The sequence below is a fragment of the Microtus pennsylvanicus genome, chromosome 1, assembly GCF_037038515.1.
Source record: "Microtus pennsylvanicus isolate mMicPen1 chromosome 1, mMicPen1.hap1, whole genome shotgun sequence".
In the NCBI taxonomy this organism is placed as follows: domain Eukaryota; kingdom Metazoa; phylum Chordata; class Mammalia; order Rodentia; family Cricetidae; genus Microtus; species Microtus pennsylvanicus.
In genome coordinates this window covers 210,483,353-210,509,145 of record NC_134579.1, presented here as the reverse complement: position 1 = coordinate 210,509,145, position 25,793 = coordinate 210,483,353, and the positions used below count along the sequence as shown (strand labels likewise).

The 25,793-nt window shown below is 45.3% G+C and overlaps 1 protein-coding gene across 6 annotated transcripts in view; it reads right to left on the bottom strand.

Annotated features, from left to right (window-relative positions):
• The window catches only part of Arid1b (AT-rich interaction domain 1B), a 356,893-nt gene that overhangs the window by 239,151 nt on the left and 91,949 nt on the right, over positions 1-25,793 (bottom strand). For all 6 annotated transcript variants that reach the window (XM_075950348.1, XM_075950347.1, XM_075950338.1 and 3 more), the window contains exon 3: positions 8,674-8,823. In XM_075950348.1, coding sequence (XP_075806463.1) covers positions 8,674-8,823 — 150 coding nt within the window. The remainder of the gene's footprint in view (positions 1-8,673; positions 8,824-25,793) is intronic.

The window sequence follows — 25,793 nt, the reverse complement described above, 5'->3', positions numbered from 1 at the left end:
AGAACAGAGTAGGAGACCAAGAAGCGCCATTGGCTAAGAGTGTATGGACCAACAAGAGAGAAGGAAGAGTCAGGTCTGGAGCAGAGGCGGGAGAAATAAAAAGCACAGCTCCTTTGAGATTCATCAACCACATGCTGACCACTGCAGGGTATCTGGTCAAAATTCACACTTGCCCCTGTGGTGTGCAAAACCACAGGAGGAGAACTTTGTTTAAAGTGGTCCCAGAGGCATACTACACAAACCCTCTAATCAATCTTGGCTTCGCGATTGTGGGACAATCAAGTATTATGCCCACGTGATATAATAAACTCACAGGATGTGCAGCCCATTGGTCAGTAATGATGGGCACCAAACTAGCCTCACAAGATGTGGGTTAGACTCGCTGGTGTAGTGGGTGAGAAAGCTTGAGGGAGTCTGGGAGGAGGGAAGGTCTACATCCCAATGTCTCCGGCGCTGGTTGGTAGTCACTGCCAAGGTGAGAGCAAGAACTACTGCAGGCAGTAATGCAAAGGGAACTTCAGAGGACATCTCTGAAGGGGAGCGGGCAGGAACTCTTAGAGCCATGACTTACAGCAACCACAAACATGCAGCTCTTCAAGCCAGTGGACCTTGCTGACAAAACATGAAGAACATGTTCAGCCATGCCAAGATAATACAACTAGGAAAGCCACTCTATGGGACAACGGCCCAGTTTCCCACACACCAAGGCACAGAGTCAGCAGAGGAGAAAAGCTGTTCTTATATCAAAAAAAAAGGGGGGTTAGGAACTAAATCAGTGGGCTACCTTTGTCTAAATTCTGCTTGAAACAAACCTGCTATGTATGCATTAGGGCCGAATGTTGTATCCCACCAGGGCTAGCTCAGCAGATGGAAAGACAAGGGATTTAGTACTTGGAGATGATGGCACTATCTGGAGGTGACGTGTGTCCTGATCCCACTCTGAAATGCTCTCAGGAAGGCACGAGACTGGGAAGGAGCGCGCTGGACACTGACTTGACCTGCCACCCATCAGTGATGGAAACGGTAGCTGCACTGTGTGTGCAGACTCTACAGTTCTGCCCAGGGTTATGTCTACAACACGTGAAAAAGAAACTTAACAAAATGAAGACGAAGCATGGCTCAGGTGGCCAGAACCCATAGATGGGTAGCACCTAGGGGGAATCAGTACTAGAAATGACAGGCCAAGCAAAGACCAACCAATCCTTCTAAGGAAACTGGCTCAGAACCAAAACTGAACTACACAGAAACTCCTTCAGCAAACAAAGAGTTGAAGGACTCCTCAGACGATCTTCAGAAATAAAAGTCAAAGGCAATATACATCAACTGGAGCAACTATCTAACACAATACTTAGAAGAACTCCTCGAGTCTTGGCTAAAAGGGTTCAGATATGCTAAGGGTGCAACTGATAAAAAGAAAAACAGAAAACAAAACAGAAAAGACACCACATCAGAAAAAGAGAAAGCAAGACCCAATTGGGAGCAAAACACAATGTGGACACACACACACACACACACACACACACACACACACACACACAAACATACTAATGGAAAAGACAAAGACCAAGGATGCCCTGGAAAAGCTTTTACCAGAAATGATTTTTCTTAAACAGATGACCTGAAAGTAGAAGATAAATGATTTAAGAACTGGGAGGGGACAAGGTTAGGAGGGAGATAAGGGACGTGATCAATGGCACTTACATACATGATGGAAACATCAGAGTCCATTAATATGGAAAATTCATTCACAGTAACAAAAGAGTAAAAGAAAAATATCAGTTTGAATGCCTTAGCTCGGGTGTTACAAAGATAATACCAATAAAGACTATGAATTTGTTAATAATGTTATAAAATAAATGAAATGGCTAAATTCATAAATATAAAAATATTTATATGTGAACTGATTTTAGAAAACGTTTGTAACTCATAATCACACACAAAAATGGAATAACAAGTTTAAAACTCAAGGGTGAAATAAAGAGTAAAAATTAAGAATTACATCCTTTGCTATGGCTTTCCGGACATTTTTGCAAAACATTAAGAGAGTAGAACATGCATTCCAGAGAAGTAGAAGAGCAGCGAGTCTGCAATTGTCTCACAAGATCCCACAGACATTGGATTTTCTAGAAGATAATCACAGCTCAGTCTCATTCACAGCACTAGAATAAGAAGCCCACAGACACCAGAAAACCATATCCAACTGTGTGTCTGCACGTGTGCGTGTGTGCGTGTGTGTGTGTGTGGTTGTGTGCATGTATACAATGTGTCTGTGTGTGTGCATGTATACAATGTGTCTTGAGGCTGCTTATCCCAGATCCAGGACTGGTTTAATAGCCCCAGAAGAGATGTTCTTATGTCAGAAACAAATTATATGTAAAAAAGAAGCACTATCTCAACAACAGCATAAGACAAAAAGAAAAAGAAAAATTTGATTTCCATCATGAATAAAGATACCTCAGTAAGATAGAAAGGGGAGGCCCTCCATAGCCCAACGATGGGCAGCTACCGAAAGAAAGAAGACCAATGGTGAAGATTACATTTACAGTGAAAGGCTACAGGCTTCCATCTGATCAGAGCTAAGAGAATGGGCCTGTCAGTTTCTACTAACAACACAGGAAGAGAAGCTGGGATGCAGAAAGGCAAAAAATAAAATAAAAAAAAGTTGGATGATAATTTATATCTTAAAAAATTAAGTATTTTTGTGAAAACCAAGTAACTAGAAAGAGTATAGCACTGACAAAAACTTACCGCCATCACACGGGATAAACTCATCCTACCCACAGAGCAGCGGTAAGAAAGGGTAACTCTTAGAAGAATAAGACTTACAATAGCAACAAAAGGGGAAGGCACAGGGGAAAGGCCTGGGAACATTTCGAGACAAAGATGGGGTGCTTTGGAAGAATATAAAGGAAATTTAAAACAGTCTAAAGCAATGGTATAAGGGAGGACTCCAGTAGGCGATACAGTCAGGTGTGAAGGAGGAGGGTGAACGGGAGCACTCCAGTAGACAGTGCAGTCAGGTGTGAAGGAGGAGGGTGAACGGGAGCACTCCAGTAGACAGTGCAGTCAGGTGTGAAGGAGGAGGGTGAACGGGAGCACTCCAGTAGACAGTGCAGTCAGGTGTGAAGGAGGAGGGTGAACGGGAGCACTCCAGTAGACAGTGCAGTCAGGTGTGAAGGAGGAGGGTGAACGGGAGCACTCCAGTAGACAGTGCAGTCAGGTGTGAAGGAGGAGGGTGAACGGGAGCACTCCAGTAGACAATGCAGTCAGGTGTGAAGGAGGAGGGTGAACGGGAGCACTCCAGTAGACAGTGCAGTCAGGTGTGAAGGAGGAGGGTGAACGGGAGGACTCCAGTAGACAGTGTAGTCAGGTGTGAAGGAGAAGACAGGCAGGTGGAGGCTTTGTGCCCCCTTCTCTACAAGTGTCAACTCTGTCCCAATTCATTCCTCCTGCCAGTTGTGAAAATATCCAATCATCCAGTTTTCCCCAGGGCCTTGAGAGCAGCTGACTGAGGACTGATTCTCATTCCCTAATCCCCCATAAGCACCACACCAGGTACTATTAGCAACCTCCTTCCAAGATGCTCCTCCAGTTCCTTAGGCCAGCATCCTCCCTGGCCTGCAGCACAGAAAACTGAATAGACACACTCAGTATCACGTGCCCTCGGCCTTCTGTGAATGGGCTTCAACTGCACACCGTGTTCTTTTTTTGCTTTTCTGTTTTCTTAAGTACTAAACATTCCAAAAAAAAAAATACATAAAGAAAGAAAAAAACACAATCACAATAACAACAAAAACAAATTCATTGGGAGAAAACAGTAAGAAATGAGAGTTTAGTCTAGGAATGGGGGCACATACCCAAAGCCCCAGTAAAGATGGGGGAACAGAGATTCTAGGCAAGTCTGAAAGACACAGCAAACATAAGCAGCTGAGAAAACTCTGAAAGAGGTGCTGAGGATATGCAGCTAGCAGATAACACACAGTGGGAAAAACAGTGTAGAAAGCCAAACGAAAAGGAACCTGGAAGAAACTCAGCACCACATCTCAGGGGATTGAGCAAATGACAGAAGGGACATCTCCAGGCTACAGAGGGGAGACAGCTGCAGAAGTTAACTTTATGTACTTTAGAATCAAAGCAACCATTTAACTGGGGACTTGAATGAAGTAAACTGCCCTCCCCAGTATCAGCATCCACACTATCATCCGAATCCTGAGGCCAGATTCAAAGAAGTCACAGGGAGAGCAGACTCCGTTCAGACCGCACCTGCGCCAGCGCCCTTCTACGTCTCCAGGCCACAACACAAATTTTGGACTTCTCACTTTTTATCCATTTTGTTTGTTAGAAATGCTCACTTGTTTATTCTGATGGTGTGTACACACACTTTCCATATCAAAGCGCACATGTAGAGGTCAGTAGAAAACTTTTGGAAATAACGTCTCTCTTTCAACCATATGGATTCTGGGGGACTAAACACAGTCATCAGGGATAGTGGCACCTTTACTACCTAAGCCGTCTCACAGTACCCCCCCCCTCCACTCCTACAATAAAAACAAACCAGTGTTTCAGGGGAGCCTACCAAAAGGCACACAATTTTTATGAATCAATTTTAAAACTGAATTGGAAGAAGCCAAGATTAAAAGACATAGATTTACAGACCAGGAGAATGGCAAACAGAAACCCTTTTAAATACAGACAATCGGCACTACCTCCAGAAATCCACGTGAGGCACTGGTAATGAGTACAGGACAGTACTTACTCATGGAAATGGTATACAAACTGAGACGATACTGTGGGACAGTGATCTAGTACCCTGTAAAGATTTGTCAACTGTATTAGTTCAATAAAACGCTGACTGGCCTGTAGCCAGGCAGGAAGTATAGGCGTGTCAACCAGAACAGGAGAATTCTGGGAAGAAGAAAGGCTGAGTCTGCAGTCGTCATCCAGATGAAAATGCCTCGCTGATAAAAGACACTAAGCCATGTGGCTAACACAGACATGAATTGTGGGTTACTGTAAGATGTAAGAGTTAATAATAAGCCTGAGCTAATAGGACAACCAGTTTATAATTAATGTAAGCCTCTGTATATTTCTTTGGGACTGAATGGCTGTGGGACCAGGTGGGATAGAAACCTCTGTCAACAAGGTGGCCTCCACAGTGAACCATCTGGAAGAGGAAGAGGAAATACACCCAGCCTCTGACATCTACCTGTCCAAATCATCCTACAGATATTGTTGCCTACTTAACAGATGATACACACATAGGTTATAAGGGCAACACTGCTTGAACTACAAACAATTTCAATTTCATTAAAGAGAACAGATTAAATATACTATGATATGTCTATAAAACCCAATAAAGCTATAAAGAACTGAAAATTTGAGAAAATGTATTTATGTAAGTAGATAAAAGAGTAACAAAAAATAAACATGGTATCACAGAACACCTTCAATTGTACAAAGAAGGATAGGAGATACACCATACTACGTACTATCAAATATAAGTATATACCATGCATATATAAATGCATGTACCCATGTACTATAATAGTATGATTGTTTGGCAAAGAGTGGTATGAGCGGTGACATACCTAGAGATAATTAAGATGCCAAGAAACTTCTCTCTTTTTTAAGATAATCTTTGGATATCAAATTAAACTTTAAAAATATTCAGATATTCTAGAGCTCAAGAGTTAGAACATATTCGGGTGGTGGTGGCACATATCTCTAATCCTAGCACTCGGGAGGCAGAGGCAGATGGATCTCTGAGTTTTAAGCCAGGCTGGTCTACAGAGCAAGTTCCAGAACAGCCAGGGCAACATAGGGAAACCCTGTTTCAAAAAACAAAAGACATAAGAAAAAAGTCCTGACATTTTTTAAGGAATCATTTTCTTTTAAATAATAATATATTTATTTAGGTTTTTTGATTATTTATTATTTATCTTACATTCTGACCAAAGTGTCCCCTCCCTCTTCTCCTCCCAGTCCCTTCCGCGTTAAGTGATCATTTTTATAATAAGCTATCATAGTCAAGATACAGTATTTCATATACTTCAATCATATAGGTTAATAAAAGGACAGTGATAACAGCAAAATTAAGCCCTAAACTAAGGACATTAAAATAGTATTCATAAAAACAGGTTCTACCTGTGGCACACTGTCAATATTTAAATATGAAGGATATGAATTGACTAATTGCCATCTTCTGGAAGCCGTCAGTAAACCCTTCATAAAAGAGAAGTTGGAGCTTGGTCCTGAGGAAGTGACAGGTACTCAGAGTCCTTAATCAAACTGGTTTGACAAGTGAGACTCATTTCAGTACACAAGAGTGAAATGAGCGATGCAATCTACCTGAGTGTTTCAACAAAGTGACAAAGATCCTATGTCCACAGGTACGTTCAATAAGGTTCTGGAAGCCCTCACAAAAGCCTGTAACTTCATATATCAAAACCTGATGTGGGAGGTCCTTCTGTCTACGTGTTGCTTTTATTGGTTAATGAATAAAGAAACTGGCTTGGCCTGGTAGGGCAGAGTACAACTAGGCAGGGAAAACTAAACTGAATGCTGGGAGAAAAAAACGAGGGGTCACAGAGAAGCCATGTAGCCCAACAGTGAAAGATGCTAGAACTTTACACGGTAAGCCACAGCGTTGTGGCAATACACAGATTAATGGAGATGTGTTAATTTAAGATATGAGTTAGCCAGAAATACGCTTAAGTTATTGGCCAAACAGTATTGCAAATAATATGGTTTCTGTGTGATTATTTTGGGGCTGAGCATCCAGGAACAAACAAGCAGCCTTCTTACAACAAAAACCCAAGTGCCAGTTCCTGTCAGTTAAAGGGACCAATATGAAAGAGCTTCAAAATGTTCACACACTAGTACGAGCGAGATGAAATAACTGAAGTACTGTACACCCCTGATTGGCTGCTCAAGCTTTTAAAACATACATATGTCGGCAAGAGGACTAAACGCCAGCTTCACTCTCTCCAGTGGCTATAATATGCTTTGCTTAAAACCATAAACTCCCTCCACAGTTTTATAATCAATGTCATGTGGCAATTGACTTCAACAAATCCCCGCATACACTTTTGTTTTTGTTTTTGTCTTGAAAAAGACAGGGTTTCTCTGTAGCTTTGGAGCCTGTCCTGGCACTAGCTCTTGTAGGCCAGGCTGGCCTCAAACTCAGAGTGATCCGCCTGCATGCGCCTCCACTGCAGGGGTGGGGGAGCAAATGCACTTTTAGAATGCGCTCAATTAAAATGAAGTTCCATGGTTAAGAGCACTTGCTGCTCTTTCAGGACACACGTTAGGTTCTCGGCACTCACTTAGGGCTGCTCACAACTACCTGTAAGTCCAGCTCAAGGAGAGACCTGACTCCCCTGCATTCATGTGTATCAAACTGCAGAGACAGACAGACAGACAGACAGACACACACACACACACACACACATATATAATTAAGACAACACATTTTTTAAATTAAGCTCTACATGTTTACATATTCAACTTAAGGTCAGAAATCTTCACTCCATCAAAAGCCCTTAAATGGAGAAGCCTGTGTCACATATATTCCTTCTTCTGACCACGCCCATCCCACAAAGAGAGGGCGGAGGAAAAGGTTAGCATGCAAGGAGGCTGCTCTGTAGGAGACTGGAGCTACTGCGCACAGCTGGGCGCAGAGCAAGGCTCTCAGCTGTTCCATCTCACTCCACTCGAGAGCCACAGTCTAAAACAAATGAAACAGATGTATGTATCTTACACTATTTTTCTCAACTGTGTAAGCTGAAATGGCCCAGTAACAAATACTTTTCCATTTCTATTACATTTATGTACTTGTGAGTGCGCACACAGGTGGCGGTCAGAGGACAGATGTTAGGAGTCTGCTCTCATTCTACCACATGGATCCTATGGATTGGATTCAGCTCGCCAGGCTCAGGCAGGTGCCTTTACCTGCTCAGCCATCATCTTCCCTGCCTCCAAAACAAGTCCTTAATTCGTCTAAGTTCAACCAGAAACTAGATGTGCGTGGTGGCAGCGCACAGTCCCAGCACTCAGGAGAACCGTGGCAGAGGATCAAAGGTGAGAGAGGAAGCCAGGCAGCAAAGGGAAGACCAGAGTCTTAGAGCGTGGTGGCTGGACATTCTGTGCATATCTTAGTATACTGTGACTGAGCTTCAGGAGAATAACACTCCAAGGCAACCATGCTCCATGCTGCGGCCCTAAACATTCATAATGAAAAGGCCAAGATAAAAGGCCATCTAGCAGGGTCACTTGACCTGCAAACCCTCCTGTGGGGCCACTAGTCAGGAGTGCCAGCAGTTACTGCAAGTTATTCTTCCCAGTCTTCACCTCACTGTGTAGGACGCGGTGGGGAGAGGAGAGGCAGCAGTGAGAAGAAGGGTCAGATCCCCGTTTCATGCAGGGTGATGGCACACGACTTTAATCCCAGCACTCAGGAAACTGAGGCAAGCCATCTCTGGGTGTTCAAGGCCAGCCTGGCCTACAGAGCTAGTTTCAGGACAGCCAGGGCTACGCACAAAAACCCTGTCACACACACACAAAGCACCCCCCTCCAATAACTCCTAAAGGACAGGAGGATTTTCGGGGCACAGTCAGTCTCTGAACACACACTTGGAGGAGAAAACAGGACCTGGGGGCAGCAGTCACGCTCACCTGCTGTGGCTGGTACCTCTGCTGGGACTGGGGCTGCAGGTACTGGGCCTGGGGCGGGAGGTGCGGGGGCTGCGGCTGCTGGTTGTAGTATGGCTGCTGGCCTTGCTGGCAGTAACCACTCACACCTTGCTGTCCATACTGCGGCGGCATCTGTAAGAAAGGCAAACGGAGCAAATGAGGACTGAAGAGATGGAAGTAAACGACCTCGAATCGGGGTTTGACGCCATCGTGTGAAGGGAGACACAATGCAGTGTTTACACCTCTTCTCATTCGATAACTTGACTTTCTGCTTCTGTCACATACCATAAATGGATTCAACAGACAGCGTGACATTTATCAGGTATCACATTCTGACACAGTCATGAATCTCTAGGGGTAGCGGTCATTTAAACCCCCCCAAGCAAACTCGTGATGAGTTCACACAGTCCAGGCTAACTCACTCACACTGTAGGAAGGCTGTGATCAGGTTCACGGTGTGCTGAACACGCTTCTCAGCCTCTAACAGATGTGGGCTGATGACGTCAGCACCTCCACTTACTAATACACTATAAGGAAAGTGTGCTCATTATCATCAAACAAAACCCCTTGGTCTTAAATGTGCCTCAAAGGCCCAAGTGCAGGAATATGGAGCTCCTGCGAGGCCTGCAGGACAATGGGGCACTCTCAGAGGGAACAGTGGGACTCCAACCCCTTGCACACTCATTTCTCTTGCTGTCCATGCAGTAAGCTCTTTTCTCCAGCATGTGCTCCCACAAAGCTGTGTGGTCTATCAAGGACCCTGAGCTACAGGGCCAACCAATCATGTGCCCTCAAAACTGGGAGCCAAAGAATCTGCTTCCCTACTTGAGAGGATTCCCTCAGACTTTGTCTTAGTAATGGAAAGCTAATACATATACAGAAGATACTAACTATATCAAATAAAACCATGCCCAATGTGTGTTCTTGAAGGACAGATACCCATTCAATAGAGGGTAGATTTCTTAGCCGACAGAGCAGGCAAAAACAAAGAATCCTACATTGCAAATAGCAGAGCTAGAGCAAGTCAGCGGAAACCATTCTTGTCTCCAGTGCCCTGCCACCTAAACCCCTAAGCCACTCACTGCTCAGAAAAAAAGTCCTCTCTTGTGCAAAAGCTACAACACTGACAGTATTTTCTACCTTCTTTCAAAGCAATCCCCACACACCTAATAGACTTGTTGGGTTTTGTTTCGGTTTGGTTTTTTGTGTTCCCAACCCCAACCCAACTGGGAGAGCAGGAAAGAAAAAGAAAAACAAGATCAGGCAGTGAGGCAGTGAGCGCCACTCAGCTGCTACGGATGGTGACGTTATCCTCCTGTTAATAACATCACAATATGGTCGTGAGAGAACTCCAAGAACTTCAGCCCCGCGAGCCCACACATTTCAGAAACCAAAGGACCAGATCCACATTGAAGAGCCAAACTATCTACAACCATTCTAATGAGTAAAAAAAGTGAAAAAATAATTTTTAATACTAAAAAGTTTATCTCCAAGACAATGCACAAATTCACAGCACATACAATGGAATCAAAGGAAAATAATGCAAAAAATAAAATAAAATAAAAAAGCCAATGCTCCTGTTCCTTTCAACCCAGGTCAATTATTTTTCAAAGCCTTCCTGCAATAACTGCAGAAAATATGGTCAAAACAGTTCACAGGCTTCTCACATACATAGCCTAGGCTGCTAAGACAAGGCAAGTTTAAAATAATAATAATAATACCATTAAAGAAATCTTTGCTTTATTTTACAGTTTGATATTTCACAATGAATCAAGTTAAACCAAAAATTGTTCATATAGTTCAACTCCACGTACTAGAATACCCGCACCAGGACCACGTGTACTCCCCCCCATTAAATGCTCCCATGTCTGATTTGGTATCTAATGCAGGATTTCATATGGCGCCTTTGTGCAATTTGAAGCAGCAAGGATAACATGTCGGCCAGTGTTACGATGACTGTAAGCCTCAGTCAACACAACCAGCAACTCTCTGAGGAGCTGTGCACTAATATGTTGACTCCATGGTGTACGGAAAGTCTCTCACACAATATGAAAGTGGTATTTGGGAGAGGGTCCTCTGTCTTGCACGACAGCAAGTATGGCCCATCCCATCATTTGTGTCAACCGTGTGAGCTGTAAAATTGGGCTATCGGGAGTTTCACAAGCTGGACGCTATGAAGGTGTTCATATCAAGGCTGCTGCTCCTCGTCAAACTACAAGCTGCAACGTGGCATTAACTGCTTCCTAAGCGCTGCTTTAAGAACCAACTTCTCACCATGATAAGTAATTCCTACTGCCGAAGTGAAGGCTCTCGGCTCTTGAATGGTCAGTGGTTTTGTTTTGGTCAGTTTAGAAGTGGAGTTTTCAAACACTACATGCTTCTCTGCAGACTTCTTAAACGAAATAGCACTACTTTAAAACAGAGACCCCAAAAGTCCAGGAGCCACTGTCTCCTTCTCAGTTCTTGGCCATGGGGGACTTGGTACTCCTCTTTCTACCCCAGCCTTGTTTGGCTCCAGTGTAATTCACTGTTACTCCTGCGGTGCTGACTAAGGCCTGAGAAGCCCAAGCACACTGCTGAAGGGACAAAGGATGTGTCCGTGAGGAACTCCCTGTACATCCATGCTGACTCCACACGGTCCTGGGACTCTCACTTGTTCTCACCATGTTTGGAATCAACTAAGATTACAGACTGACAAGCGAGGCTGACAGTACCACAGCTGAGCACTGAGCACTGGGGCTACAGAACTTCTGCCTCGGGTCACCCTGGCCCAGAGCAGGCAACCTTACCATTATCGTCCTCCTCAGGCTTGACCAACTTGTTTTACCATGAGGGTAATGACTAGTTATGTTATGGGGTCGGCCTTGGACTGTTTGGGTATCTGCTCCCACACCAAAGCCATGTCCCTGGACTAGGACCTCACAGCAATGTTATCTGATGAGCGAGTGTTAGCAATGAGTTAAGGAAGCAGCTATCAGCGTGTAAAATCTAAACTTATCACAAGGACAGCATCTGTACCACCAGATCTGGAACCCAGGCTCCCTCCGGCCACTGGCAGGAGGTCTTTAATGAAGGCTTGGAGCAGCACCTCACATCCGATCAGGTAACCAGGTGTCAGTCCATGACTACTATAGAGTATCACGGGACTGAGCTAACGGAAGCTCTCCAGCAAACATCTGGGGCCTGATGGTCTTCATGACTTTTAAAAAGAATCTTTCACTCACTTCTAGACACTTCTACACTTGCATAAACACACAGAATGACAACTTTAAAAAGCTGAATGTGTCTAAGTGTTCTACTGGGAAGAGAGGGAAGGCGTACCTGAAGGTGATACACCGGCCTCAAGTGTTCTCTCCAGGACATTATCCCAATGAAGACACAAGTCTCGGTCTGCGTCAGAAGGGCACTCTGGACCCCACATTTCCCTTCACCAGGCCCATGAATTTCTGCTCATATTCCAAAATTAACGAACCACTCAAGTTTCCCTTCTCCTTCTTTATCACTGACCTCATTACCCAGGCAGTGGTGGCACACCCCTTTAATCCCAGCACTTGGGAGGCAGAGGCAGGAGGGTCTCTGTGAGTTCAAGGCCAGCCTGGTCTACAAGAGCTAGTTTCAGGACAGGCTCCAAAGTTACAGAAAAAAAAAAAAAACCTGTCTTGAAAAACAAAACAAAACAAACAAACAAAAAAGAAAAAAATAGTGTTTACCTAACAGATATGGGACCCTGGGGACAGAATGAAGGTTAAGAGGGCAGACTGAAAGTTGGGGGTAGAGAAGGAGGAGGAGAAGAGGGACAACTGAGGTGGAAAAAATCTAAAATCTCAGTGTAGTTACACTAGATATTTGTTTCCATGTGCATCTATGCTTTTTTCTTATGCTTAAATTTTTAATTTTACATTTTAAAATGACGATCTTGCTTCCAACTAGTACCCTTCCCCACCTGAAATGAAGAGGGTGGTGACAGGACACAAGCTGAGGACTCCAGAGGGTCCTAGAGCCCTTCTGTAGGATCTGCCTGGGGCAGGCCCCCCTGTGGCCCTTCTCCACTGACAGGAGTCCTATGGGCTGCTAATCTTAGCCAGCATTTTCCTGACCCTCCTACATGGGAAACCAACTCTTCAAGGTACTGCAGGAAATCAGTTCTAGGGTAAACTAAGTAGGCTGTAGAAATAAAGCGTGTAATATGAGCACACTCAAGGACCCAGAATCCTTACAAAGCTAAGGGCCTATCTGCCCTTGACCAAGGACCTCACACAGCCACACGGCCCCTGCCCAGAGCTGCAAACTTCACAGGCTTTTCTGGCTTAAATCTTCAGTGTGTGCGGACTACTCGATCTGAGACAGAACTCACTGAAGAACCTCCCAGAACACCTATTAGATACCACAGCCCTGATTCCACAGTGAGCTAAACAAGAGACCAGGATGACTGTCTCCAAAGCAGCTTGGGAAACACGTGAAAGAGCTGACAGCCCAACTCGGTAAGTGCAAACATGAGAGCCTCTGGCCCAGCTTCCTTTCTATGACTGTGATAAACACCATGAACAAAAGCACTTTAGGGTATGATGGCTCACAAGCCACAGTCCACCATGAAGGAGTCAGGGCAGGAACCTGGAGGCAGGAACTGAAGCAGAGGTCAAAGATGAACACTGTTTACTGGCTTGCTCCCCATAGCTCACTCAAACTTGGTTTTTAATACAACAAGGACTACCTGGGTGCCCACCTCCCACATGAATCACTAACCAAGAAAATGCCCCACAGCCCTGCCTACCTTAGGGAAACATCTTCTCAGCTGAGGTTCCCTCTTCCCAGAGGATACCAGTGGTGTCAAGTTAACAAAATCAGACAACCAGCATGCTGTCCATCTTCAGACTCACCGCCGAGAGCCGGAGCTGCGCCCACTCAACTGCGACTCCAGCCCTTTCCATTCAGTCTCCTGCTGCCACTGTTCCACATTCAACTCTGCACCCCAGTTAAGCTTGCTTCTCTCGTGGGAGTGGAAACACACACTCATGTGCACACGTGGCTGACTTACTTCACTTCTGTTCAGTGTTCTAAAGCAATCAAATGTATTCACTGTAGATTCTGTTTCTGCACAGATGTTTATGTTACTCCGGATCAGTGGGTTTTGTCCTGATCTGAACTTGGCCTTACGCTGCTTCCTCTTCCTCAGGTGCATCCAGACGAGCAACGGCCCAGTAGCCAGACTCTAATGAGTACCAAGTCACTCTGCTTTCCCTAATGACAGAAGTACAGTTTGGCATTTGCACTTCAAGAACAATGTTGAAAGAAAAACAGAATCCTAAATACATGTACATTCAATACACCGAACTGTCCATATGAAGTTCAAACTTAAGACCACAGAAATCAAGCCAACAGCTTGTGAGACACTGGGAACTTTCTGGGAGTGATAAAACTATCTTTAATTAGTGGATAGTTTCATGGATACTTGGACATTTGTCAAAATGTTCTGGGTATTGTAATATATGTAAATCATACTGAAAAAATATTATAAAAATATACATCTACACCTAATAGAGAAAAGGTATCTAGATTGTTGACCTCACATTTTTACTGTTTGATAAGACATTGTAATACACGTATATGGAACATATCCAATGTCTCCTTCCTGCATTGCTTATGTGGCAGGCTCTATTTGACTATTAAGTAGATTGCTCATAGATGCTTAAGGGTGTTTTTCAGGTTTACAATTCATATAACAAAAGTTAGAGAGCAACTGGGCATACTGGAACAATGAGGACTTCTATTCAAATAAAAATGCAGGTCTCTAGGCTAGGACACAAAGTGTACAGAAGCAACATCTTTTTTACTTGGATTATGTCTCTACATATTTATCTTAAGAGAAAAAAATTAAGCAAGTAAACAAACATTTGCATGGCTGGGAGTTTAATTCTGCCTGCTGAAAATTTAGGAGAGCCTAAAAACCCAGAGTCCATCAAGAGACTCATTAAAGGGGCGGTGTCGAAAAATGACAGTGCCATTGAACACACTGCTTCTCACTACAGACAACACGTGGAGTCCTCGTGCGCCTCTGATCCAGGACTTAAGGTAACAAACTGCAAAGCAATAAACAATGTTGTTTTAATATAAAAATCTGGGGACTCATGTGTGTACAAAAATTATCTACAGATTATGGCAGTGTTATCAAATCCTTAACCTGATTAATGACTTTTTCATAATTGTAGAACAAAATGCAATTTATTTCTGATTATTTACCACTGTTGTCTGCTAAGAGTCAATAAAAAGTATACTGTAGCAACTTACTTTTAATAGCAGAAATTTTTGTAATTTGTTTTTCCTTAGTAGATTTAGGCCCTCCCAGGTAAAATCTACACAACAGGAAGTCAAACTACAGAAAACATCTTCAGTTCAACAGCTCCTCTCAGGTGAGACAAGTTCTCCTGGCTTCTGAGTTCACAGAAATGTCAAATACTTTCCATGCATGAGAGAAACTAAAAGTCTCACACAGCAAGAAATCCAGACCCTCAGCCGATGCCCGGCTGAACCAGCTGCAGCAAGAACGCTACAGTGTCAACATGGCCACCCAAACTAGGGTGCTGGCAGGCAATGGAATTAACAAGGGCAGTCATTCAATCCAAGTCCCCAACTGGGAATGACAACAACCCAGGTGCTCTTTCCTCAGAAGAAAACAGACGCTGTCCTAAGGCTCACCTAAGGAGAAACTACTCCACAACCTCCTCAAATCAGTTCTTTATGTGTAAAGAAAAGTCATCAACAAAGGTGCTGCGTTCATCATCCACACCGTGCAGTAAGCCTGGCTCAAAGCGGCCTTATACCCACGATGTGGCAGGTGGCAGAGGACAGGAGCTCCAGGGTCCCTCAGGCTGCTGTGGGCCCCACCCCCACTCTGTCTGCTCCCTGGTTCCCAGAAGGTTCTACACCACAAACACTGCTATCCAACCCAAAACGATACAACATACCTGGGATGATTGAGCAAACCATCCGCCCAACCCCTCACCAAGAAATTTAAACTTTTTGTGCCATCCACACAGTAGATTTACATTTACAGAGGTGAAACAGTGAAAAGCTCTCACCTGTTACTAGCCTTTTTAAAATGACAAGTCTGTTGTTAAACTTTCTCAGCAAGGTACACTCAACCTAAGATTTTACAGATATAAACATATGAAATAACACCTATCGTTATATTGCTTGGGCTTCTTTACAGTTATTCACTGCCTACGAAATTTCAGGGCTTACTCTAGGTGCAACTGTTCTCTGTTTAACAAATCACAGTGCAAATGAACAAGCCGGACCCGTGTACTCAGAGTGAATCTGCTTTACGGCTGAGGGAACTAAATGATAGTGTCTCTTGTAACCTCAATTTCCAGGAGTCAGGGATATGTCCAGAAGAGCCTTTATTTACTCTTAATAACCGTTATGAATATATTAACATGAATTTATTTAGACCCTTCTTACATTCATTTGTATTTCCAGCCCAACTACCTCTTCTGGACAGCAACTCTGCAACATTAATACCTATTTTACAAAGTGGTAAATTTTCTAATTTTCATAATGAACTCAGGCTTCATGGATATGCCCTAACTCATGCACAGACTTAGATTAATAAAAGTATGGCCAACCAAGAAGAGCCAATGCCTTTACCAGATCACAATCCCCTGTTCTCTGCAGTCCTCTGTCTCTTGACTGAAAGCAATTCTGGTAAGTTAGTCCTTACAATGGCTAAAATAGCGTCAATGATTTGGAAGCAAAAGGCTCCAGGCTGTAAAAGAATGGGATGACCCTCCGTGTTACCTTTAAAAGGAGCCCTCACTAACATGCCAGACTCTCCTCTCCCACCTCAGTGTACAAGCTCCACCTTCCATTCCACATCTACCAATTAAAGCTTTATTTAAGGATCCATAAAATGCAGACTTTCACTGGCAGCGAAATACTTACCTCCATAATAACCCAGGATGAACAAAAGTCTTACTGTGTACAAAGTTAACATCAAGTGTATAATTGTAGCTTTACATTCAAGTACCCTAATCATGTGTTTGCTTTAACACTTCCTTCCCATGTAGCTACGGAGGACATGGATACCGAGGTCTATACAGTCCGCACTGTCTTCAGATAAAATGTGAGCACAAAAGGGAAAGATTCGACTTCAGGGCTAAAAGTATATGTGTATCACAGGGTAATAATTTTTACTCCAGAAATTTCAGTTATAAAAAGATTGATCAGGAGCTGGAGAGATGGCTCAGCGGTTAAGAGCACTGACTGCTCTTCCAGAGGACTCAGGTCCAATTCCCAGCACCACATGGCAGCTAACAACTGTCTATAACTCCAAATTCTGACACCCTGACATAGACATACATGTAGGCGAAACACCAATGCACATAAAAGAAAAATAAATTCCAAAAAAGAGAGAGATTGCTAGTTTCCTATGTATGTAAATTTGGTAAGACGGAGAAGCAGAAGGCATCGGAGGTCAAGACTACCAACTGCTGCTGCCTACTGGTGAAGACAGCACCCAGAAGGCATTGCACTGTCTTCTATGAGCCACAGTCCACCAAGGGGCCTGCGGACCTATTTTTTATTTATATAGTGGGAAAGCAGCCGTGCTCTGAGGGCAAGCGCTGACACTTCAGCTTCACAACATGAGATGTGTTCTCCCCACTCCCTAAACTGTGTGGTCATTTTAGCAATGCTTGAATGCAGAACACAGCCCCACAGAGTGATACTCCCTGGAGGTCATCTCGTGGACAGAAAGAGAAAGGGCTGCTAGGCATCTGTGCAAACACTCACAGAAGGGACACTTGCTCAGCACAGGCGACCAGAAAGCAGAAAGGCCTGCACCACCTCCTCAGGAAATTCCATTATCTCCATCCAAGAAAGTGCTGGCTCAAGAAAACACCTGAGCTCATTTCCTTGGAAGGAGGCGTCTCGCTGGAGATCTTTCTTACTTTATCACTGCCAAAACTCTGACAGGTACTTCCGAATCTGTAAAACACAAATTTCTTTTCTGGCTTTTTGAAACAGGGTTTTATCTGTGTAGCTTTGAAGCCTGTCCTGGAACTTGCTCTGTAGACCAGGCTGGCCTCGAACTCAGAGATCCACTTGCCTCTGCCTCCCGAGTGCTGCGAATAAGGTATGTGCCACCACCACCCAGAAAAACAGTATTTCTTAGTGAGAGGGTAAAAAATTGTTTTCAAGAAGTAGAAAACCCAAAGTCAAAGCAGTGTGACAACACTGTGCACACACCTATGACCAGCGGAGTGACAACACTGTGCACACACCTATGACCAGCGGAGTGACAACACTGTGCACACACCTATGACCAGCGGAGTGACAACACTGTGCACACACCTATACCAGCGGAGTGACAACACTGTGCACACACCTATACCAGCGGAGTGACAACACTGTGCACACACCTATGACCAGCAGTGTGAGAACACTGTGCACACACGAGACCAGCGGAGTGACAACAGTGTGCACACACCTATGACCAGCGGAGTGACAACAGTGTGCACACACCTATGACCAGCAGTGTGACAACACTGTGCACACACCTATGACCAGCGGAGTGACAACAGTGTGCACACACCTATGACCAGCAGTGTGACAACACTGTGCACACACCTATGACCAGCGGAGTGACAACACTGTGCACACACCTATGACCAGCGGAGTGACAACACTGTGCACACACCTATGACCAGCAGTGTGACAACACTGTGCACACACGAGACCAGCGGAGTGACAACACTGTGCACACACCTATGACCAGCGGAGTGACAACACTGTGCACACACGAGACCAGCGGAGTGACAACACTGTGCACACACCTATGACCAGCAGTGTGAGAACACTGTGCACACACGAGACCAGCGGAGTGACAACACTGTGCACACACCTATGACCAGCAGTGTGAGAACACTGTGCACACACCTATGACCAGCGGAGTGACAACACTGTGCACACACCTATGACCAGCGGAGTGACAACACTGTGCACACACCTATGACCAGCGGAGTGACAACACTGTGCACACACCTATGACCAGCACGGACAACACTGTGCACACACCTATGACCAGCGGAGTGACAACACTGTGCACACACCTATGACCAGCAGTGTGACAACACTGTGCACACACGAGACCAGCGGAGTGACAACACTGTGCACACACCTATGACCAGCGGAGTGACAACACTGTGCACACACCTATGACCAGCAGTGTGAGAACACTGTGCACACACCTATGACCAGCAGTGTGACAACACTGTGCACACACCTATGACCAGCAGTGTGACAACACTGTGCACACACCTATGACCAGCAGTGTGACAACACTGTGCACACACCTATGACCAGCAGTGTGACAACACTGTGCACACACCTATGACCAGCGGAGTGACAACACTGTGCACACACCTATGACCAGCAGTGTGAGAACAGTGTGCACACACCTATGACCAGCAGTGTGACAACACTGTGCACACACCTATGACCAGCAGTGTGACAACACTGTGCACACACCTATGACCAGCGGAGTGACAACACTGTGCACACACCTATGACCAGCGGAGTGACAACACTGTGCACACACCTATGACCAGCAGTGTGAGAACACTGTGCACACACGAGACCAGCGGAGTGACAACACTGTGCACACACCTATGACCAGCAGTGTGAGAACACTGTGCACACACGAGACCAGCGGAGTGACAACACTGTGCACACACCTATGACCAGCGGAGTGACAACACTGTGCACACACCTATGACCAGCGGAGTGACAACACTGTGCACACACCTATGACCAGCAGTGTGACAACACTGTGCACACACCTATGACCAGCGGAGTGACAACACTGTGCACACACCTATGACCAGCGGAGTGACAACACTGTGCACACACCTATGACCAGCAGTGTGACAACACTGTGCACACACCTATACCAGCGGAGTGACAACACTGTGCACACACCTATGACCAGCGGAGTGACAACACTGTGCACACACCTATGACCAGCGGAGTGACAACACTGTGCACACACATATGACCAGCGGAGTGACAACAGTGTGCACACACCTATGACCAGCAGTGTGAGAACAGTGTGCACACACCTATGACCAGCGGAGTGACAACAGTGTGCACACACCTATGACCAGTAGTGTGAGAACACTGTGCACACACCTATGACCAGCGGAGTGACAACACTGTGCACACACCTATAAACACTGTGCACACACATGAGGCCTGCGGTGTGACAACACTGTGCACACACATGAGACCTGCGGTGTAACAAGTGTGCACACACATAGGTAAATTGTGACCACACTCTGCACACACGTAAGACTGGCAAGGGTTCCAGTGAGACTTCAAAACCAAAGCCAGGCTGCAGTGTGCTCATGGTCGCACAGCCCCCACTTGCGCACAGGCACACGGGAAGACTCTGCTCACCACACTGAGACTCAGAAAGTCTGTGACCCCTGTGGATCCCGCCCCTTGCCCTTCTGGCAGTGATTCTAGCTTTATATAGCACAGGAAGAGAAGTCAAGAGCTTTTCCACTTTCCTACATAAACCCAGCTGCCAACATGGATGCGCCAAAGGGGAATCTCTGGGAATTTTCAAGAGATAACCTTTGCTGAGGCTGCAATGTCAGCCTTGTAGCTGTGTGACGGGGCCACGTGCAAGGAATATTTAATTAAAAAGGCTGTTTTCTCTGAGATAACTCCTGAGTGGAGCTGGGGATACAGAGCCCACCGATTTTAAAAGAGCCAATAGAGCAGCAGCTGGCACCTTACTCAGAAGAGAAGTCAGCCAGGGAACGGGAGGAAAGACAGAATCACTGCAGATCTTATGGTACCTTCAGGATTGTCGGTCACAGGGGTGTGTGTGTGTGTGTGTTATGTATATGCACTATATAAGTGGACACATATGCCTGTATGTGACTGTGAGTAGTATTTAGTTATAGTCTTTCAGGCTGCGTTATGCTTTCTATTTTTAAATGACACAGAAACATTCTACAGAGTCCCATTTGATGTCACACTTTGTCTTTACACTTGATCTTAGCCAAAAGGCTGAGAAGCGATCTTGGTTTTGTTTTTATGGATGATCTGACGTCAGGCCCATGACTGCTGCCTGCAGCCTCCAGCTTCCTGAGTAAGGAGCAGGCAGTTTCCACACCACACCCTCTCTAGCCACCATTCTCTCACGAAAAGGAGATGGATACATACAAAATCAGCAGAAAAAAAGACGCACTATCTCAAAACTGAAAAAATTAAAAACTGTGGTGCTTGAAATATGGCCTTTGAAATGTACAGCATCTAAGTATGCCACGGGCTAAGAGAGGAGCACTCACCTGAAGTGTCAAATATGGCGAAGACAATGTACGAGAGGAAAGAAACACCACAAACACAATGAAGAGAACCAGACTGGCCCCAAGCATGGCTGCTCCTCGAGTCTCAAAGTAGACTGAGGGGCAAAGCAGGTGGCCAGGAAGCCCAGTCCTGTGCTGAGAACAGGGAGAAGGAGGTCATAGTGCTGAGGGGGAAGGGGAGGGCAGAGGTGAGACAAGGAGAGCAGCGAGCAGAGGCTGAAAGTCAGTGGTGCGCAACCTCTGTCTTTTCCTTTCTTGACATATCTCAAGTATTCAAGCTGGCCTCTAAGTCAGCTCGAACCAAGATAACCTTCAACTTCTGACCTTGCCGCCCCTGTCCCAGAAGTGCTGGGGTGGCAGGTCTGCGTCACACCAATGGTTCATGGAACACTGGGGGTCACGCATGCTACACAAGCACTCTACAGTTTGTTCTGTGCTGGGATTACAGGTATGTGTGGATGCATGCAGTTCAGTGTTTATCTCTTGCTTTCTATATGTATGTGGAAGAGATCTGAAATCGGGTCCTCGTGTTTAGATAACACTTTCCCATTGAAGGATCTTTCCAGACTCCTGGACTACATTTTTTTAAATTGAAAAAAATAATAATAATAACAATCTAGCTGAGGTGGCTATACACACTAGAACCTGTAATCCTAGTACTCAGGATGCTGAAGCAGGAGGATTCCACGGCTCACGTCCACAGACCCTGAGGGAGTGTGTGTGGTACGGTGCAAAGATGAGTAGAAGGGCAGGGTGTGGCTTACTTTGCTCTTCCAGATCCCTGAGAGCGAAGCGTCCCAGGGACCTGACTGTCACTGCCTGGGGAGCAAGGCCCAGCTGCTGTGTGAGGGCCCAGGCTCTAGGTCACCAGACTTTAAAGCCAAGGCTCCAGGCCATTTGACTTCTGCCAAGTTTGGCAGAAAGAATTAGAGAAAGGCCTACCAATGCTACCCAGAGTTCACGACAAGATTTCTAAAAAACAGAAGCTAACAGTAACAACTCAGGAAGAACTGGGTGTGTAGGAACGAGCTACTGAACGTACCTCTGGAACCCTGGGGTCCAACAGTCACCTGCACAGACTCCGACCAGGGCCGCTGCCCACAGAGGGCCAGAGCCTGCTGCTAGCCAGGGCTAGCCTGAGAAAAAGCAGGAGTTTCGCCAGTGCGCTCTCCATCCCTGCAGGGTCCTCTGCTAACATTTTTATATCACAACCTTATTTTGTGTTCTACTCTCTCAGGAAAAAAAAAACTATACCACAAAACACAGTATAAAGTTTGTTAGCTCCAACCAACTCTTTTCTAGAACCATCCATCTCTGGCAGTTCTACCTACCCAACAACCTCATTATTTCATTTCTCCACTGATGTCAGTTTCCTTCACTGAAAACCAGCACCCATGACCATGGCAGTGCTACACACAGGTAGTTTCACTGAATCCTGCAGCAATCCACGACAGGACAGATTCAGTGTCTACTCACAGAGGGAATTACCACAACTATGGAGCGCAGCCAGCTGACCATGCTAGATTCTGGTAAGACTAACCACAGTGCCCTCAGAGTGGAAGGCTGCACCTATGTCTTGCTATCCCAAGCATCATTACACAAATATCCAACAGTTCCTTATACAAATGAAGTGACAACAGAACCAGCCAGGACCTGCAAATGTGGGCAGGAAAATCCTGGCACACTGACATAATGTAAGCAGGACAGCAACAGCACATGCCGGGGAACAGAGGACAGAGGACACTGTGAGCAACAACACAGGCCCACAGCAGAGAAGGGACCCACAAGATGAGGGTTGGAAAAAGGATTCCAAGGACATGGGCTAAGCTGGGCCTAAAAGGAGGAGACTGGACAGAGGATTAGGCTGTCCACCAACAGCAGAGAGAAAGCGGGGGCTCAGAGGTAAAGACACTGGTACCAAGGGCCTAACAACCTGAACTCAATGCCTGGAACCTGAGTATCAGAAGCAAAAACCCAACTCTCATAAGCTGTCCTCTGACCCACACGCAAGCACAGTGGCAAGTATACACCCACCTACACACACATACAATAAACACAAACACATAAATAAGAGAGAGAAAACAAAGGACTTGAGTAACAGTAACAGGTGACAAGAATGAGACACATAGGCAAAACAAGGACCAATTATAGCCACGATGAGGTAATGCCGGAGGACTCCAATTAATGCTGGCCAGGGTATACATATGGCAGATGCGCACAGAAAACACTGGCCATGTGAATGGCCGACTCTATAATTGAGCACAATGTATCCTAGACCAGAAGCACATGAGGTACTACCCAAGCAAATACCTTGCAGTTTAGTCTCAAAAACTTCAGTAGACAGAGCTGTGTCCTTGCTAACAGTGGGAGGCCATCCTGAAGGCAAGGAATTTCTGAGCGACTTGAGTAGTCTTCATACTGGAGTTTTTGAGACTAAACTGCAAGTTACTCAGAAATTCCTTGCCTTCAGGATGGCCTCCCACTGTTAGCAAGGACACAGCTCTGTCTTAGGAACCCACCCAGGACAATGGGACACAGCGACTCCCCAAATTAAAATACTGCATTCTAAGACAGACGGGTGTTTTTCTAAAGCAATGTCTACATTTGTGTTTCCTGATAACACTCCCCTCAAGGACAGCATGCACAAACACTGGGCATGCCCAATGTGCAGGCTTGGACGAAGTTCCAATGCTGGATGCTGTCAGAAGTCGAGTGTTAGAGCACCAGAGCCCACGTCTTTCCCATGTTCCTAAAATGAGAATGAGATGACCAGTAATGAAGACGACAAGCCAAATGCACACATGAAGAAACAGAACCTGCATGTATATGCACATGTGTGTGGGTAGAAGAAAAAAAAAACAGTACACAAAGACTATTTGTCCAAAGCTTTGAAAATCTTAACCACCAAAAATAATACAATTTCTTCCAAAATAATCTGCTAGAATTTAAAATCTATAGTATTTAAATTTCAAAGACCAGATTCGAGAGTTCAATCTGGATTTAGAGGAGCATTCTAAGCTTCTTCTAGCGGCAATTTACAAATCCTCAGGAAATGAAACCAGCCATTGAGGGTCCCAAAACCACCCAGAACAAACATTTGCATGCAGGCGTGCGGGTGTGTGTGTGTGTGTGTGTGTGTGTACAAGTCACCTGACGAAGAGCTGGGAAATCCTAGAGAAATCCTCTCCAATGTCTACCACTCACTTTAGAACCCTCTCCAGATCCTCCTGTTATCCTCAACTAGAAATATGCACAAATGACTATATAAACTGTCTTCAGATCAAACGTTTTCTTTGTTTGACAAATGCACAAATATTTAATAAAATTGTAAAACTTCTAAAAAAGTCCGTGATATTTCCTTATGCAAAATTTTTAACAAGTTTTAGTTAATTACAAGTATTTGTTAATGTTCACAGATCATTGTTTTGGGCACCTAAGTAATGCATCATAAGGCTAGGCTGTGACTCGGTGGTAGAGTGCTTGACGGGCATGCAGCGGGCCTCGGTTCCATACCCAGACTGCAACAGTACAACCACCCACCGAGTAGCTCGCAGGAAGCCTTGGAGGACACGCTCACAGAACAGTCCCGAGTCTTCTCTCTCTCCACTAGCTCTCTACCGTTTTCCAACTCCTTCCTTCTCTCTCCTTACATACACCTCTCTCCATTTTTCTCCGGGCGCTATTAGTCTCCCCAGACCACGCCTCTTTCTTGACTCTCACTTTTCTCCTTCTGCTCCTCTCTTCTTCCTCTGGGTGGCATCAGCCTGCTCTTTGACCACCTGGCTCCTCTAACAGCTCAAATCCACCCTCAGGGGGCATCTGGGCTCCCAGAGGCCCACAGTCCCCACTAGAACAGACTTCTGAAACCGAAGGCTGGCAGGACCCTCCTTCGATTACAGTTTGCCATCTGCTGCTGTGCAGAGGGCTTGAAATTTGGCCTGTAGAATTTTTGTTTTGCTTTTCTCTCAGGCATGAAAGAACTGACTTCGTTTTCCTATGAAAGATCAAGTCTGGAACATGGGAACACTCAGCACACGCATGTGTAAGCACACACAAACACACATGAAAGCACACACACATGCTCGGCTGCATATTCACAGAGCGTGTGGATACAGCTCAAGTCCCAGTGAGAGCTGGCATGATACTTACAGAAACAATAGGGCAAAAACCCTCTTCTCCTGAAACAGAAAAACCATGCGATACTCCCCAAACTAAAACTGTTAAGTCTGCAGAAGTGTTTAATGTGATATGAAAAAGAATCCACTAGAACGCCTCTTCTAATACTTGTTTTGAGGCCATTCGTTCCCAGAACGCATTTTCCATTGCTATAATCTTTTAAAGTGCTCATCTATCTGGCTTTTACAGCGATCTGCAAGTGTGAAACCAACATACAACACACAGTCGGGAGGCTCAAGCCTTAACCTACTGAACTCTCATTGGCCAGAGCGCACAGTTGCAGGGCACGGCCACAGAAGTGCTTATAGACTCCGCTGGTCTAATGAACAGATACAGTTTTCGTAATTTTCATTGCTGTGTTCCACAGCTGAGTGATTGTCAGGCCAATGCCAAAGTACAGGTTCCATTTGAATGACATATGGCTGCAGTCAACCAGAGACATGTTACAACATTAAACAACACAAGTAGTCAGAACAAGAATACAAAATACCAAATTAACCTTCCCTGACTCCAACTCTGCATCCAGGCCCATTGTGAAGCAATTCTGTGCAGTGC